This window comes from Thermobia domestica, chromosome 5 (assembly GCF_964235325.1).
Source record: "Thermobia domestica chromosome 5, izTheDome1.hap1.1, whole genome shotgun sequence".
NCBI classification, from domain to species: domain Eukaryota; kingdom Metazoa; phylum Arthropoda; class Insecta; order Zygentoma; family Lepismatidae; genus Thermobia; species Thermobia domestica.
This window is the reverse complement of record NC_137458.1, coordinates 178,870,315-178,888,112: the sequence shown is the minus strand read 5'-3', so window position 1 is coordinate 178,888,112 and position 17,798 is coordinate 178,870,315. Positions and strand designations below refer to the sequence as shown.

At 33.2% G+C, this 17,798-nt stretch overlaps 1 protein-coding gene across 1 annotated transcript in view; it reads right to left on the bottom strand.

Moving 5' to 3' along the window:
* The window catches only part of apolpp (retinoid- and fatty-acid binding glycoprotein apolipophorin), a 248,875-nt gene that overhangs the window by 109,661 nt on the left and 121,416 nt on the right, over positions 1 to 17,798 (bottom strand). The window contains exons 25-29 of the mRNA XM_081759450.1: positions 14,407 to 14,788; positions 11,296 to 11,550; positions 9,223 to 9,558; positions 7,217 to 7,629; positions 1,434 to 1,575 (exon numbers count right to left, since the gene is read on the bottom strand). Of these exons, the coding sequence (XP_081615576.1) occupies positions 1,434 to 1,575; positions 7,217 to 7,629; positions 9,223 to 9,558; positions 11,296 to 11,550; positions 14,407 to 14,788 (1,528 nt within the window). The remainder of the gene's footprint in view (positions 1 to 1,433; positions 1,576 to 7,216; positions 7,630 to 9,222; positions 9,559 to 11,295; positions 11,551 to 14,406; positions 14,789 to 17,798) is intronic.

The following is a 17,798-nucleotide window of genomic DNA, read 5'->3' as shown; positions in this document are numbered from 1 at the left end:
GAACAACACCTTTGACAACCTTCCAAAAGGTTATAGAAGAGAGCTACTTTTTGATTGACAGTTGATAGAATATCTAAAAGATTCTCTGATATTATTCAGGCAAATATAAAAAATCTTAGTTAACTATACTCCAATTATAAGTCTCGAATGTTGATTGGCGGAAATTATCTCAAGGAAAAAATAAATTATGTCATTTAAATTGATTAGGATTAGGAATTAGATTTCTGGGCTGTCGGTATCTAAGGCCTCGGCGAGCACACTATCCGATGAAAGGGAAGGAAGGAAGGAAGTGGCCTATGATCATTAAGTTAGGTACCATCCCGGCATTTGCCTGGTATGAATAAGGGAAACCCACGAAAAATCTCACTCAAGATGGTTGACCTCAAAAAGCTCTTACACTTTTTCGACCGAGTGTCCCCACCGCAATTCGAACCCGAGAGCGCTCAAACCAAAGGCGAGAGCGTTAGCGACTACACCACGTGGAACCACGTGATTTAGATTGAAATCTCCTAGATGAATAGCTAATCATTTATACCAATTGAAGGTTGAACTAACACAACAGGAGCATGAAATTCTTCGAGAATAATGACCAAGGAAGGAGAAGTATATACATACCACCCAGGAATAGTTTCGTATTACTAGATGGCGTAACAATTACCCATATACTTTTTAAGTTACAATTTTTATTAGCAATGTATCCTGATTATATTTTTTGACGAAACAATTGGAACCCTATCTGTTTTTTTTTTTTTCGTTAATTATCTAATCTGTCCAATCTGTCATAATTTTCATTCAAGATTTTGGTGTGAAGTATATTATATTTTAGCCAGATCTTATTGATGCATGTGATGACATACACTGCCTATCTGAGGAAAACAAATTAAAATTAGCAAGATTTTGGTTATTTATGCTTCTAGGGTTTATAAGGTTAAACCAGTGTAAGAGTCGCAAAGGCCGGGATGTAATAGAAGATCTCCAGCAAACAAAAGCTTGACAGTTGTGTTAAATTAGATTTATTTTATGTATTCTTTTGGAATGTTTCACACTTTCACTAATATCAAAAATGTATTTGTGTCAACAATCGCACTTAAGAATTTAGCAGCGAAGAATTCCTACTGAAAAATTCCATGAAGTTTACATTGGCCTTAAGACAACCGGGATTATATACCTCTCTTCCTTCCCCTCCCTATTGAATATAGGTACTTCTTCGGAATATATGTTTTTATTAGAAAACTGAGATTATTTGAGTAGAAATCATACTTGCTGTTTACACATATTTTAAAAATGCACCGAACAACAAAGGAATAAAGGAAACCATTCATTTTGAATATAACTACATTTTTTAAATGGTACTTGGAAACCATAATACTACTACTACTCCTAGTACTACTATTCTTACTTAATAGTTGCACTGCTATTCTATTCTAACTTACCTCACGACCTCGTTCATGTGCATCACTCAATATAGTATAGGTAAGTGTGAAACTGGGTTTGTAACTTTGTTCTTGATATCTCACATTTGCTGACCCTTCATAAATTATTGAGTTGCCTTCTGCTTTTCTCGAAAGAGATGCGCTATCGAGGGAAAAAAAATAGTATTATTCACAATTTATTTCTAATATAAAGCGCCTCTTTCATGGACATCCAATGTAATAAATTACTAAGATATTCATAATATATTTATTATTATTATTATTATTATTATTATTATTATTATTATTATTATTATTATTATTATTATTATTATTATTATTATTATTATTATTATTATTATTATTATTATTATTGACTATCAATGACGTTAAACTATTTAAAAGTTTTTTTTGTTAGTATATTAAATTGATTTATCTCTTTATGTGATATATTTTATGTAGATAAATGGATTGTTTTCAGAATAATTAAAATATTATATAAAAGTAATAATCGCATGTGAAAAATTATGTATTATTAGCAGTTATGAAAAGTAGAATATTAAAACGTTCTTTAAAAATTTATTTCAACGAAAGAAAGCAAAAAAATGAAGAGCAAACTATAGAAGCATCTCATAAGAAGATGAAGTTTATTTATAATTCTCGTTTCAAATTAACTTCTTACTGATCATATCCTTCTTAAATTCGTATCTAATACACTTTCATAATGTGTATTAGGACTCACTCACGGTTAAATGGTTTCTCATTGCTGCCTTCGTTGGGGAAAATCCGGGTTCGATTTTCGGTAAAAGTTCGTACCGTTTAGATACAACATTAAGCTATAGTTTCATATTTTGGTTATCATATTAAGATAGCTTCAGATTTTATATAGTTTAGATACTGAAAGAAATGCTTGAACTCTAAAGAAACTACCCAACTAATTAACTTGTATCCTTCGACATCATTAGCAATAATTACGTTGCGAAATAGCAATATTTGTTCTCAGAAGAAAGTCAAGCCTTTTATTTATTTCTTGACTATCCTTAATAATTCTTAATGTTGGGAAATAGAATGTCAAAATAGTTTTCTACAGAGGTTGTTCAGTCTAAATTTGGTCAATTTCGACTTACCTAAAAATTTAGAAGAATCCATGCCGCCAGGTCCTTAAGTGCTCGATGTGTTCCCCTTAGTTCCTAACAATAGCCCGAAAGCGTAATTTACACTGCGATAGGCTTCTCTAAAGAACTGGGAGGGGAATCTTGTCCCATTCCCTTTGTACAGCTTTCCAAAGCCCATCCACAGTTGTCACACGCCGTTTTCCCAAAGCTTGCTTCAGCAATCCAAATCCACAATAGTCCATAGGACTTGCATCTGGAGATTTAACAGGTACCTCATTGAAAGGTATCACCTGTATACCACTTGCCTCCTCCATCTCCCTGTAGAATGCGAGGGACGATTGTTGAGGTATGTGATGAGGCCTTGTCCATGTGAATGCGCACCAGATTGGCGTCATTTCTTACATTGTTGGAATCTCATGCTCGTAGATCGGCCGCATGATCTGCTCCTGAAAATACTGCGAATTTATTTCGCAGTTCTTCGCCACCCTACGAATCTTCAGTTTACCTCGGTAACAGTAGCCAGTAACGACTATGAACCCTTGTGGGAAGGATTCTTTAAAGACACGGACCCACCTTCTGAAGTTCTTGGCGCCTTTCTCTCGGTACATAATGGCTCTCGGTTTGCCGCAGTCGGAAAGGTAAATCCATGCTTCATCGAGCGTTACGACGTACACCATACCTTTGTTTTGCCAGATGCCCTTCGTACAGCTTTCGGGCGTTACACTTTCGTTCCTTTTGGTGGGCATCCGTGAGAAGATGGCCGCGAGCTTTCATGACTTTTTCCAGCTTGAGTTGATGGTATAACGTCCGGCTCACAGTCCCCAAAGACATGTCAAGACGATTAGCCATACACCTTTGTGTTGGCGGATTTTCTTGCATTGTCATTTTGCGAAGTTTCCTTTGCATGGTGGAGGTGACCTTGGTGCATTCCCGCTTCCTAGGTAACTTCGTTGGTGATCCAAATGGTGGAGCTTCGTTGCCCTTGTACTTTTTAATAACATTTTTATTCCACTTAAACTGATGTTGCGACCATTCTTCTTGCACTGTTTTCTAATGATAGAAAAACACTAAAGTGGGAGTCATAAACAGCCGTAACATAGCCTTCCCAAAACTGGCTTAGTTTGGGCGGCATTTTGGTCACAGAGCGGAAACCCACACACTTGGAAACAAATTTAACACAACACTCACAATAATGGTCCTGTTTTGTGCGTTATTGTCGTCCGCGCGGAAAGGCAACTCCGTTCCCAGAAAGCCACTGCACAATACTGCAGGACGCCACGAGCCAGGCCGGGTAAGTCCATTCTGCCCGGGAGGGGAAGGAACGAAATCGGCCAAACGTAGGCTGAACAACCTCTGTGTATATATGGTAAATGTCTTATATTACTTATTAAATATTTGAAAATGTCATATTTCTCATATTTAAAGATTTGTAATTGAATATAATTTAAACATAGTGTACAATGTACGATCTTGTACTTTATATTTATATATCACTAAAATTAATAACTTTCAAATATTTTTTAAAGGTTATATAATTAATTTTCTAACAAGTTAGATCTTGGTTTATTTTAAGCTTGGTTTATTTCAAATAATTATATATCAATGAAGCAGCTAGCAACTGTATGAACTTCCCCTTACATTTCATTTGTACAGCTAGAATATACAATTGCATATATTACTTCCATCTATGACTGCAGATTATTTCAGTTTATAAAGTTGGTATGAAATTATTCTCGTAGAAAGCATGCACTATTTCAAAATACATGTCAGGATGTCAGCACTATAAACGTGTCAGCACTATTTCAAAATAATTCATTCTTAATTTCTACAATTATTGTAAGAGTATTTGCAAATTTTAAGCTGCTTAAAGGACTTAACAAAATGCTAGAGGCGGTAGATATATTTATATAGGAAAGTCCTGTAAGAGCAACATTCCTAAAAGTCATCTAAAGGTAAAATTATTTCCTGTTAAAGGAAAACAATGATAAAAGCATTAGATTAAATGACCAAACTGCTAAATGGTTATACTAGTTACGGCATATAGCCTAAGGATTTACCGAGGAAGATATTGCTTCCCTTGCCAAAAAGGATTAGCTCCAAAGAATGAAAGGATAATAGGACAACTAGCTTTATTTGTCATTTAATAAAGGCGATGAAAATGATTTTGTTAAGAAGAATAGAAAGAAAACTCGAAAAGAACGTAAGTGAAATTCAGTTTAGTCTTAGTAAGGAACACAAGTGGACTCTGATTTGGATAATGTGAGAATGGATGCCGGAAGTAAACAGAGATATGTATATATGTTTTATTGATTTGGAAAAGGCGTTCAATAGAGTCTACTGAACCATTTTAATGAATCTTTTGAAAAACATTAGAATATACTGGGAAAAAAGAAGGCTAATAAAGGAAATATACAAATGCGGAAGTGGTAGTTCAAGTAGGTGATGTAGAAACAGCAGAAATAAACATCGCAAGTGAGTAAGATAAGGATGTTGTTTGCCTTCAACATTTTTCAATATTTGAGCTGAGGCACTGACAGAAAGAGCCACTGGCGTCTCTAGCGTCTCTAGCATGTAACGCTCGTTGCCACTGGATATGTATATCACTCTCTTTCTTTCAGTTTTTCTAATTTAATTTTTTAGAAATGCATCAATACTATTTTGCGCTCAAGAACAAAGGTTTATTTTTTACTGATACACTACTTTAATACTTAAAAATATCTTTAGTATTAAAAAAAATATCCGGTTGCACAACCATGCAACATATAGTACCAGCCGCCGCTGCTATCTAGCCCAACCTGTTTATTATCTTCGATTCCATTTCTTACCTTTCTACTTACCTTCACGGACCCCCTGAGGTATATCAAGAACTCTGTTATAATCGTTTCACAACATGAATATTATATTCTAAATACATATAATAATTATTATTTACATGTTGTTCTGTCGTTGGTAAATAAATTAAATTAGAATAAAATATTGAATATTTTGTACTTGTTGGGGGGGATGCGTCCCCCTTGTCCCCCCGCCAGAGACGCCCGTGGAAAGAGCTTCAGAAAACACAAGAAGAATAACTGTGGAGGAAGAAGGAATAAAGGATATTAAATGTACAGATGATGAAGCAATGTTGGCAGAGACAGAAGAAAGATTACAACACATGATGGACGGTACTGTAACAATGAGGAAAGAAATCAGAATAAATATAAATGTAGGATAAAGTAATGAGAGTCAGTAAGAATGGAAGTATCATAAATAAGTTATGTCTATAAAGATAAGAGGGTATAGCAAGTGAAGTCCTTCAAATACATGGAAAGCCTAGTAACGTGTTATATAAGCTTTACAGAAGAAATAAGAAGTAAAATAGCAACAAGAAAGAGAGCTAATGGAAAAGTAAAAAGATAGCTTACAGAAAAAAAAAAAAAAAACACTCGCTTTGGATATGAGAAAGAGCTTTGGCTTTTTTTTTTTTGGTTGTTGTTGTTTAGAATGTTGGTTTCTATGATAATCAGAAAGAAAGAAGAAAAATATCTAAAGTTTTCAATTGTGGTTATGAAGAAAGATTCTTAAAATGTAACAGACGGAAAAAATAAATTTAAAAAAAGATACACTCATAAGAATAGGAGAAGAAAGAAAAATATTATGAGCAATTAAAATGAGTACGACAATTTGGCTGAGGAACATACTGTGTCAGAATTATCTTCTGAAAATAAAAATAGGAGGGAAAAAGGAAGAGGAAGGAAAAGATAAGAATGATGAATGCAGTGAAAAACTGAAGAGTATGCATATAGATAAAAGCAGAGGTACATCATAGAAAGAAATGGAGAGCATCCAGTTAAAACCCATCATAAGACAGATACACTAAGAAAAGAAAGAAAAGCACAATAATGCACTTAATTTTCGTATCTTTTTCTCTGAAGTACAATTGTTATTCTACGGATCCGTTGCATTCTCAAACTTCTTCAGAAAAATGTAGGTTAAGGAAAAATATTGATTAAAATATGTAGTTATACATTACTTCTCTTTCTAAAACATAATTTTTCCATTTTTTTAAAGATTTCTTTTTGCATAAACTCGAATAAAATGGAGTTTCATGAACAATAACGAAATTTATGAACAATTGTTTTACATCTTAACGCAATTCTAACAATGACTTCACTTAAAATACAATAAAAGACCACTTAGTGAGTGATCCTCTTAAAATAAAAGCGATTAACTCTACTTTTCGTCAAGCATCCTCTTGAACTTTACGTACTAAGGAAATCTTAGTCAAGGACAAAAGAAATGAAAATATATAAAAATACGGAAGTAATAGTACAGTACTACAATAATACTTACTATGTACTCACAAATACTTCCAAATGGAAAATTTTGAAACATGTGCACTTTATTCATTGGTTTTTTGATTTAAACTTTTTCTTTTGCCACATGGAAACTATTCTTTTAATTCAATTGTTTCTCTTTCCAAGGATTTCTTGGTGCATAAATACAAAGTGTCTATATAATTTTCATTCAGTTTGTCTCTAAAATTCCTAAATATTACTTTTCTGAAACAATTCTCTTAATCTGTTTTTCTGACAAAGTCAAACGAACGCGTGCGTAGAACAAAAGTTTATTAAAAATAATTAAGTAGAAACATGTATTTATCACCTGGAAAAGATATATATTTCTGTAATTTCATATTTTCTAACTTACCTTCCTGCAATGACATTTTGATTTTGTTGTCTGATTTTGATGGAGATTCCCCTGCCACTCTTTGTAGCACCTTTAGTAGTAAGTTCAAAGTGATAGCTGTTAAGCCTGAAATAAGGACTATCTAAGTTTCCACTGATTTCAAAGTCGTCAATATTTTCTAGCCTAGCTTGGGCATCAGCTCTCAAGTATCCATCATCGCCACCGAAGTTAGATCTTATTTCAAAGTTGAATTGCCTAATAGATTGAATATCAATGCGTCCAGCCAAGGTAATCTCTCTGTTTGGTCGTGTGATAGTTGTGTCTATGGCAAATTGACCTGGAGCAATGTCCAATTTGTTCCTTATGCCGATTCGATTGTTAGATCCTGCAACTACTGTCAGATCTGTTTCAAAAGTACGTCCATCATTCAAATTCTGTAATAAAATAGACGAAACAATCTCAAATCGGAATTGAAATACAATAGAACATATACAATTAGAACATAATTAACATAAAAGAATACTATAGCATACTTTTCTATATACTATAGAATCCACCTATGGTGCAATAACGAGCTATAATACCCTCGAAAGCTATATGTTTCATGTTTTCTCAGAGTTCTATCATTTTTCAGATGTCAAATCTACAAACTTAAAAGAGTTTATTTATATATATATATATATATATATATATATATATATATATATATATATATATATATATATATATATATGGAGAGAGAGAGAGAGAGAGAAATACCTATTTGAGTACCTATGAACGTGAAGGTTAAATATATAGGTAAAAGTACTGTACGAAATCTATTGAGTAAAAGTACTCTGTGAACGTCATATTTCTTTTCATAACCATTAAAAATATTAGTAACTTTTGCTAATTAATAAAGAGAACTTAATAAACAGAAAGAGTTCGACTTAAAAAATCTATTAAAATCGCATGGTAATATTTTCTTTTAATATCTTCAAAGTACATAGCTTCCTTTTCTATTTTTAGGTACTTATAGGTAAAAGTATCATATATTTTCTGTATGTATTCAAGTTATTTAAATAACTACATATTTAAATAACTAATATTCAAACTTATATGTTAACCAACTCTATACCATATAAACAACACATATACACATACGCACATACACGTACACACAAACACACACACATACACACACACCCACACACACATACATATATATGTTGTATATGATGCGTGATGGAACTAGTTGGTGACGAATGATGGGGCTAGTGGCTCAATAGCAGCGTCTTCGCAGGAGAAATCTATGTGTCTTATGGCTTGAAGAACTAAAATCTGTAACACGAGAGCACCGAAAGTTCAAAGCAGTAGGATGATGAAAACCCTCCACACGAAGGAGAGTAAGGATGAATAAATTCAAACAAACAGAAATTGTTGTAAAATGCACGGAAAGTAGCAGATTGTTCATTTTGGAAGAATATTTTGAGGAGGTGCATCAGGCGTTTGTAAGGAGATAAAGTAAATCATTCAATGTTGCTATTTGTAAACAAATGTGCCAAGATCAATAGTTATCCATCTTTATGCTTATAAACTGTAGTTACGTAAAACTATAGAACCAAATGACAACAACGAGGGTGGCTAATGGTTAGATGTGCGGATATCGCGTTCAGTGTTTTTCATGACATAAACTTCAATGAAAAAGTATTCGTAACAATCTACATTTCTGTTGATTAGTTACAGATACAAGAACATTATATACGTCCTAGCATTTCTGTATCTAGTGGATATTGTGAAGAAATATTACTTTCCTAATTTTCAGTATTTTGGTTGTACGAAGACTTTCACTGTGAAATGGTTTCTCGAAGGCTATATAAAATATATAAATGTGTATATATGTATTACTATTAAACCAACCATTTTTCAAAATTCAGTTTCTCATGTATCTTCCGATATAGATCCCATAATCATCTATTCCATGTTGTTCCTGCAAACAAAAATGAATTAAGTTTCTACATGTAGATATTGCAACTACAAATTGTTACCTTATGGTCAAGGAGTAGTTCCAATCTATCATATCTGCCATCAGGAGTGAGGATAGTGAGATGTAAATTGAGACTTTCTCTGCGGACTTCTGATCTCACGTCGAGATTCAATTCACGGTTATTTCCAAGATCCAGTCCAGCGGAAGCCGTGATGGCTAAAACTCCTGGTGTCTGGGTATTGCGTGAAGCAGTTACAGTTAGAGTTTTAGGACTATCGTTAGGCAAATGAAGCAAGTATCGACCAGTAATGCTGTTAGATGATAGCTGTGTGTCTGCCTCTGCTCTGATAGTGTGGATCTCATTGTGCTGTATAGTACCTGCACTCTTTATATCAACCTAAAATCAGAAATAGTAACAATGAGATTTCATTGTTGGGTCGGAGAGGTGTAACACAGAATTAGAGTTATCGCTGAGACTTTGAGTATAACTTTCAGTTGCACCTTTTGGCAACAATTATCTCACTACTGAGACAAAATAGATAACTTATTTATTTTAATCTTAGACTCATTAAAACACAAACATTCTTGACATTTTATCTTTTGTATTGACTAAAAATGAATTTCAAACATCGATGACGTTATAATTTAAAGATCGTCTGTCCAAGGGAACCTTTTAGCTTCACTTAGTTTCGAATATAGGTAAGAAAAATGACTTTTGTGTAGTTTATCGTAGGAGAAACTACGTTTTCTAAACGCCTAAGGGATTGTATGACCATAGAACGCATGTAGCTCGCAAGAATTAATATAGAGGTAGTAATCTAATCCGGAAAACAAGGTTGTCTTCCTTTCTCTCTTTTGGATTCTATTCACCTATATAGGAGAAGAATAAAAAGCAAATTTTAAAACATGAATTCTGCGAATATCTTACAATAGTTTACTGATAGTAAACAGAAACGGAAATTGCAACTTTTGACTTTAAGGCAACTATAACATTTTTTCCACCATCTGGATTAATACAATAAATCTTTTAACAGATTACTGTGTGTGTATACCGTATGCATACATATATATATATATATATATATATATATATATATATCTGGCTTTATTTAACTCGAACAGTATTGAACCAATTTCAATGGAACTTTCGCCAACAACTTCACTGGAATCTTAGAATGTTATGTAGACTACATTCAGAATGCTTAAATTTCAAGTAGCTAGACAATATCGTAGAAAAATATTTTATCAAGGAGTTTGAAAAGTTGAATAATAGCTTATTTCTTCTTATTCTTTTCACTGCTTAGCAGTCCCAATAAATGAGTTAAATTTCCAGTTTTCGCGAACTAGAAAGTAAAATAACACAACCTTTATTTAAAAAAAAAATCTAGGAGTGACTTTTGGAGGAGAGTGGAAACTTGAACTCCAAATGAACTAGAAATTATGTCAATGAGTTTCTTGAGCCTAAGGTTTGAATATGTTTCATGTATTTTTTCATTGATCTTTTTCCTTTTTGGAAGAACAAGTTCTTCAGATAGCACTTAATAAACAACAACCATATTATTAGCTATTTTTCTCAGGAAAATCTATGTAAGTAGTTCATTTATTCATCTTAATAAAAGATTACAAGGACAAAGTTTCTGTGTTAGGCCTGAATCTTTATTTCTTTCTGCATTTGTGATTCTCGTTCTAAACTCAGTGAATCAAATCCTTATTCTTAATGAATTTTGAGTACAAATTGCTGTACATAAAATCGCAAAGAACATTTAACCGTTTAATGTTTCGTTTCATTTTAATATTTATCAATATGAATTGATACTACAGTGAAAATATACTTTATACATTTTATTACATATTTTAATCCATTGCCCAATTCTAGAATCCGGATTCCGCGCTCATTGAAATTATATAAGATTTTCAACTTAAAAAATAGAGTTATGTATTGCATTAGCTCTTCCTGAGCGGGATCACTAAACTCTAAACGAGGAAATAAACAACAATTCCCAAATTCCGTTGGACTTTCATTTCCTTTAATCTATTAAGCAATTGTATTTCGCAATATAGCTAGCAAACATATGTTGATTGTAACATAAGAAAGTAAATTTAATACAAAGGAAACTAATGTTGAATAACTTACATGATCTGGGTTACTGGCATCAACAATAAGTGAATGTTCTACTCTCAATTGTCTGAGGTATTCTAGAGGTGTAACAACATTTAATGCAGATTCACTCTGTCTGCGATTTCCTTCCTGTTTCAATAACAAAGTTGATTCTATTCTGGCATCAGTACCATATCGTCCACCTGATTTTACGGACAAGGAAGTATCGCTAAGAACAGCCAATAAATTTGCAGCAACTTGAGATGGAATCAAAGGACTATCAACTTCAAACTGTAAAATAGAGTAAAATTTTTGAAAATTAGATTATACTACACACTCTCTATTATTGCTGTTTACAATTTATCTCGATATCCTTTACACAAATTGGTACGAGTAATAAGTAACATGGACTGACTGGACCTCAAGAAAAGACATCTTGAATACTAAATTAATTTAGGTACAACTTCCTATAAACCTTTTGTTTATATTCTTACACTTTATACAACTCAACTCATAATTTATCTATTACACTTTATATAACAATCTGAACTTATAATTTATCCATTACCAGCTGAAATGTCTGTTCTTTTGCACGGGGAAAATAGATAGATTTATGGAAGTATTTTCAGCCCCTACACCTATTAGAATATACATTTTAATGTACGTGAAATGGTAAAGACCTGTAAGTAATCTATCTTTGGCACAAATTTTTGAACCCGTTTACCCCACTTTGGATACGTCCTTTAATCAAAGTGACATAATAAAAATCCAGCTTGAGATAGATGCTAACTATGTTCCAAACTTCATTTCAAACGGAATAACGTCGATTTCAACATGACGAAAAAATGTATACAATGCTACTCTCCCTCTTCCTTAAAATGGGAAATTTCAAAAACGAGTCACATTTCCACTTATTTTCAATGAAGAGTTTATATATAGTTTCATGTTTCTAGCTTAAAGCGCTCTTGAAATCTATACATTAATAGCGGTGTCTGTGAACAAAAAACTTCAGATCCAAATTGAAAGTGACTATGTTTGTGACTCTTAATCTCTTGAACCACCCGACCGATCTCGATCAAATTTTCGAAGCAGATGTAGTTCTAGCCTGGAAGTGTTTTTAGCTATTCACTTTGACGGTAGAACTTAGGAGAGGGGGAGGAGGGGGATTTATAAAAAAAATAAATAAAACTTAATAACTCTTGAACCAAACGACCAATCTCGATCAAAGTTTCAACATAGATAAAGTTTGAACCTGGGAAGTTTGTTGTTATTTCGCTTTTCATGGTAGAATTTAGGGGAGGGAGGGAAGGAGGATAAATATATGAAAATTAATAAAACTTAAGAACCACCCGACTGATCTCGATCAAACTTTCAACATAGATAAGGTTCAAACCTGGGATGTTCTCGTCATTTTACTTTGATGGCACAATGTAGGGGAGGGGAAGGTGGGACATATATATATATATATATATATATATATATATATATATATATATAAATAATAATAATAATAAATAAATAAATAAAAGTGACTGTCTTCGTGACTTCATCACGCTTAAACCACCGAACCAATCTTAATCAAATTATCAACATACATGAGGTTCGAACCTGGGGTAGTTTTTATCATATCCCTTCGACGGTAGAACTTACGGTAGGAGGAGGGGAGGGGAGAGATATATAAATATAAATAAAACTTAATAACTCTTGAACCACCTGACCGATCTCGATCCGATTTTCAACATAGATGACATTCGAGCCTCAAAAGTTTTTTTTTATTTTTTTTTTTAATATTTTCACTTTGTCCGTAGAATCTAGGGGAGGGGCAGGGAAAGGGGAGATTAACATATAAAAATTAATAGAACTTAACTCTTGAACCACCCAATCGATCTCGATCAAATTTTCAACATACATGACATTTGAGCCTGGGATAATTTTTATCATGTAACTGATCTCGATCAAATTTTCAACATACATGACATTCGGGTCTGGGGTAATTTTTGTCATTTAACTTTGACGATGTAACGCAGGGGAGGGGGAGGAGGAGATGATAAAATTTTCAACCACCTGACCGATCTCGATAAAATTTTCATCAACCTATATGAAGTTCGAATCTGAGATGGTTTCTGTCATATCGCTTTGACGTGGAACTTAAAGGAGGGGAGAGACATTTGAAAATGATTTAAAATGACCGATATTTGTGTCCTGCTAGTAATATATTTATATTGGGTTTGCTAGTAATATATTTATCGCATAAATTTTGAGCCGCACATATTCCTCTTAAAACACACCATCGAATCAAAGTGATATGGTAAAAACGTAGCTTGAGGTAGGTACTAACCATGTTCCGGAATCAGTTTTAATCTGTGGACCGTTTTCTAGTTATGCGATCACAAACACCAGATAATGTCTCTCTCGATGTGTCGAAAACAAATGCATATATAAAATGTCTCCTATCTCCGCCTTAAAAGGGAACATTAAAAAACGCTGGGACACGGGTGTGTTTATTTTTAATGAAAAGTTATGTATCGCGTTTCATCTTCCATACTTGACGGGCTAGTGATATACTCAATTTTTCTAAAAAATTAAGCCTTCCTACTCCCTCGTTTTGATACACATTTTAATCAAATTGACATGATAATAACCCAGTTCAAGGTAGCGATAATTATATTCCAAAATTAATTTCTAACAGTTAAGCCGTTTCCCCGTATTTGTAGATTACATACAAAATCAGTTTTTTTATGTTAGATTTGTAACTGTTGTAGGAATTTACGTACTTGAAGAAGGGATACTGCTGTCATATAAAGGTATTTTTATATAATTTATATATATATATATATATAAGAAATTAATTAATTTTGTCCTGTAGATGAGTATATTCTCATTCTGGAAAGAACTATTCCGAAACAATAATATAGAATTAAAGACAATTAAATAATAGGTTGTCGCCAAATTCTATCATTTCAGCACAAATTAAAACTTTAAAACAAATATCTTGCCTAATACATTCCAAATTCTTCTATCTTTTCTTCATCTAGCGCATACGCTAATATACTGGATTAAAAAAAATTGATCTGTTTGAAGTGCGAAATTATTATTGTTTGATTACAGTCTAACAAATTTATTTACGCTAAAAATATATTTACTCACCTCTGCACCTAAAATTCTGCTGTTGCCTTCAACTTTATGCGAAACGCCGTAAATTGTTTTCACGTTGTTATTTTGGCCAAGATCCACTGCAACTTGTCCTGAACTTACAAGTGTAAGGAACTGTGGGTCATAATTCCTTACAGTAGTCTGCAAGTTAATGCTGTGAGGATGACCTGACGGACCAGTGTGTGACAAATCCAAACTGACCTCTCCTTCGCTGTCACTGGCTCTGGAATGCAAAACTAGTCTTCCTTTTCCAGCCAGCTGATGTCTTAACACATTGATTTCTATATCTCCAGTACTCTCTCCGTCATAGATGTTGTCAGGCAGATTGGCTCTTGCATTGATAGTAGCTTTCCTGTCTAATACGTATATGGTGTTCCTATATAATATAACAAATCCCACAATTACAAACAGCAATATAGTAAAATAGGTACCATATTTATATTTACTACTTACGTAAACTGTACTTTGTGCTGGGGAAGAAGATTATATTCTACAGTGGCATTTAGTCCAAAGTTGGAAATAGTTTAGGAACAGAAAGATCACCTGTTTGAAATTGGTTCATATGGATTGGCCAGACAAAGTATGCAAGCAGGCCCGAAACCAGCCACCGAGGTTTGGGGGGGGGGGCATGAATATGTTAGGGGGGGCAAGTCATTAAAAATTCTCTTACAAATATCTAAATTATGTTTCTTGTATTAATAATAGCATTCTGTATTGAGGTCTGGAGGCCACGAAAAGTTTAGGGGGCAGCAGGCTCCCCTAGCCCCCCTCTGGTTGCGGGCCTGGTGCGAAGGGAGAAAGCTTACATTTACCCAGAGCCAGATTGACTAAAATATGATATCTTCGACATTCATTCCAAACGCAATCAGGTATTTCTGCTCGAATCTGCAAGAGTATATCTTACAGAAGACTATTATTCAAGAGTACAAAAAGATAATGATTTTAAAAAGGGATGAAAGAAGATAGAATATTAGAATATGAACTTATAATATGCGTATCATGTTACAAGAAAGGAATTTGTAAAACTTGAAGGAAGAAGCGACTCAAAAGAATTTAAGTTAGGTAGAAATATGTAAAATTATATGAATAAATAGTAGAATGGTTCTCTTTAAGCTATATAAAAAACGAAGATATTGCTAGGGAAATGATTTTACACAAACTTCTAAAATAAGTTATGAAAGTATAGTTAGTTAATAAGATTATTATGAAGGATATAAAGTTGGTACATATGTACGCACCAAAAACTGTGAACAGACAGAAGAAGTGCAACTAAACTACGAGAACATATAGGAAATCGGAAAAATGGTGAATACGTGTTTGCAATGGGTGATTTGAATTTGTTGTGGCGAAGGATAAGAAGATAGAATAGTAGATAAATATGGTTTAGGAGGAAGAAAAAGAAATTAGAGATATCCATAAAATTGTGCAGATTAGTAAGACGAATCACTTGAATCACAAGGGAATCAGATACCTGGAAGTTCCCAATACAGTGACAGAAGTGTCAAATATATGTCATGTTATAGTATTATAGTATATGATGTCATGTTATAGTATTATAGGTGAGTGTTAGTTATATGTCATCGTTTCGGAATAGTTTAGTGAAGATTCTGACTGAAGCAGACGTCTTCTCAAATTCTAACTTAGTACTAGTGAAGTGAATATTCAGTATAAACATCCAACCAGACTAAACGGAGTATGCAATAGGCCAGTTGCTACTATGTTGAAATATGGAGAAATGAAAAATAAACTTGTTTGGAAACTTAAAGAGGAATCTTCAATAATGCTGACGGATGAATTTCAGAACGAATAGGCACTCGAACTTATGAATGATAAGAGTAGTTTATTATACATCAATGTGCACAAAGTAAGCTACATGAATTTGAAGAGAGCTAAGAAGCCATAGATTACTGAAAGAGTGTTGGAGAAAACAAGGGGAAAGAATGGTAAACAACTATGATAATATTAAAGAGGGGTAGGGGAGGGAAAGGCATATAAGAAGTTGAATAGCGAATTATAAAACCAAACCGCCAAAGCCAGGGAAAAATATTGTACATATATATTATTATACTGTATACGTATACATGTATTAGGTGTATATATGTATTATTACTCAGAAAGATATTATACATAAATATGAATTAAATCACTGGAAAAAAGTAGGAACAATAAAAGAACAAATATGGCACTAGAGAAAAATAAAAATGAATAGATAGTTAACAAAAACTTAAGTCTCAGAGAGGTGAATAAAATATGTGGAGGAACTAACAGGACACATAACACTAAGAACCAATCCTATAGAGAAGGTATTTAAGAGTTTACGATGCTGAAGGACAAATTTGAATAAACGCATAGCAATAAGAAATTAAACTAATTGTAGTAGATAAAAAAGGAGCACAAAAGACACAATTAGTTCATTAAAGTAATTAGTGATACATGCTGAAAGTTTGTACATGTGTACACATAGAAATGTTAAAAAAATGTTAGGGTGAAATGAAAAATCGAGGACTCACAAGAAACGTATACAAATAAAGAGTTGTGAAGGAATCTGTGTAGTGAATATGACGTTTTAAAGGAGGTAGAAGGATTATGGGTGTTCACTTAGCAGACGATATGGATTTTGTTGACAGGATGCTAGATACTTGAGGAAAAGCTATGGATAATTTGAAAGAAAATAAATGCGAGAAAAGAAAGAAAGCAGTGGTGATTGGAAAGATGGGAGCAGTGTTTATACAGAAGAGAGAAGAAGAAAGTAGTAAAGTTTTCAGTACCTAGGTCTCAAAAGTGCATGGGAAGTAAAAGTAAGGAAAAGATTGGTGAACACTCGAAAAGATAGGGGGAAAAAGGAAAAATTCTAGATTCTTGAATACACACAGATAAAAAAAAAACATTAAAATGTTGGTATATATTATAGTATTGTACGCAATACAAACATGAATATTAGGAGCAAGGTATTGAAAATGACCGAATGGTTTCGATGTGTGGATATGGAATAGAGTGGAGTAACTTGGCTCGGCAAATAAAATACAAATGAGAAAATGTTAACCAAAGATGAAGCGAAAAAAATACTGGAGATGGTTATAAAGAGAAAAAGAAACGGTTGAACGTACTTCAATGTCTTAGTTGGAATATAATAGAAGCCATAGTCGAATGTAAAAGAAGAAGGAAAAGAAGAATATTACAGAGGTTAATTCTTAAAGTCGAAACGAAGATACTTATTAATGAAGGACCGTAGCTCAAGGAAATTTCTATATTCACAGTGAGTGATATGCTTGTAATAGAAGATTATATGATAATGTAGTAAAAAACAGACGATTGATTCGTATTGAAGAAATCGGTTTCCTAGGAGACTTTCTATTTAGAAATATTAGAAAAAGTTCCAACTCTTA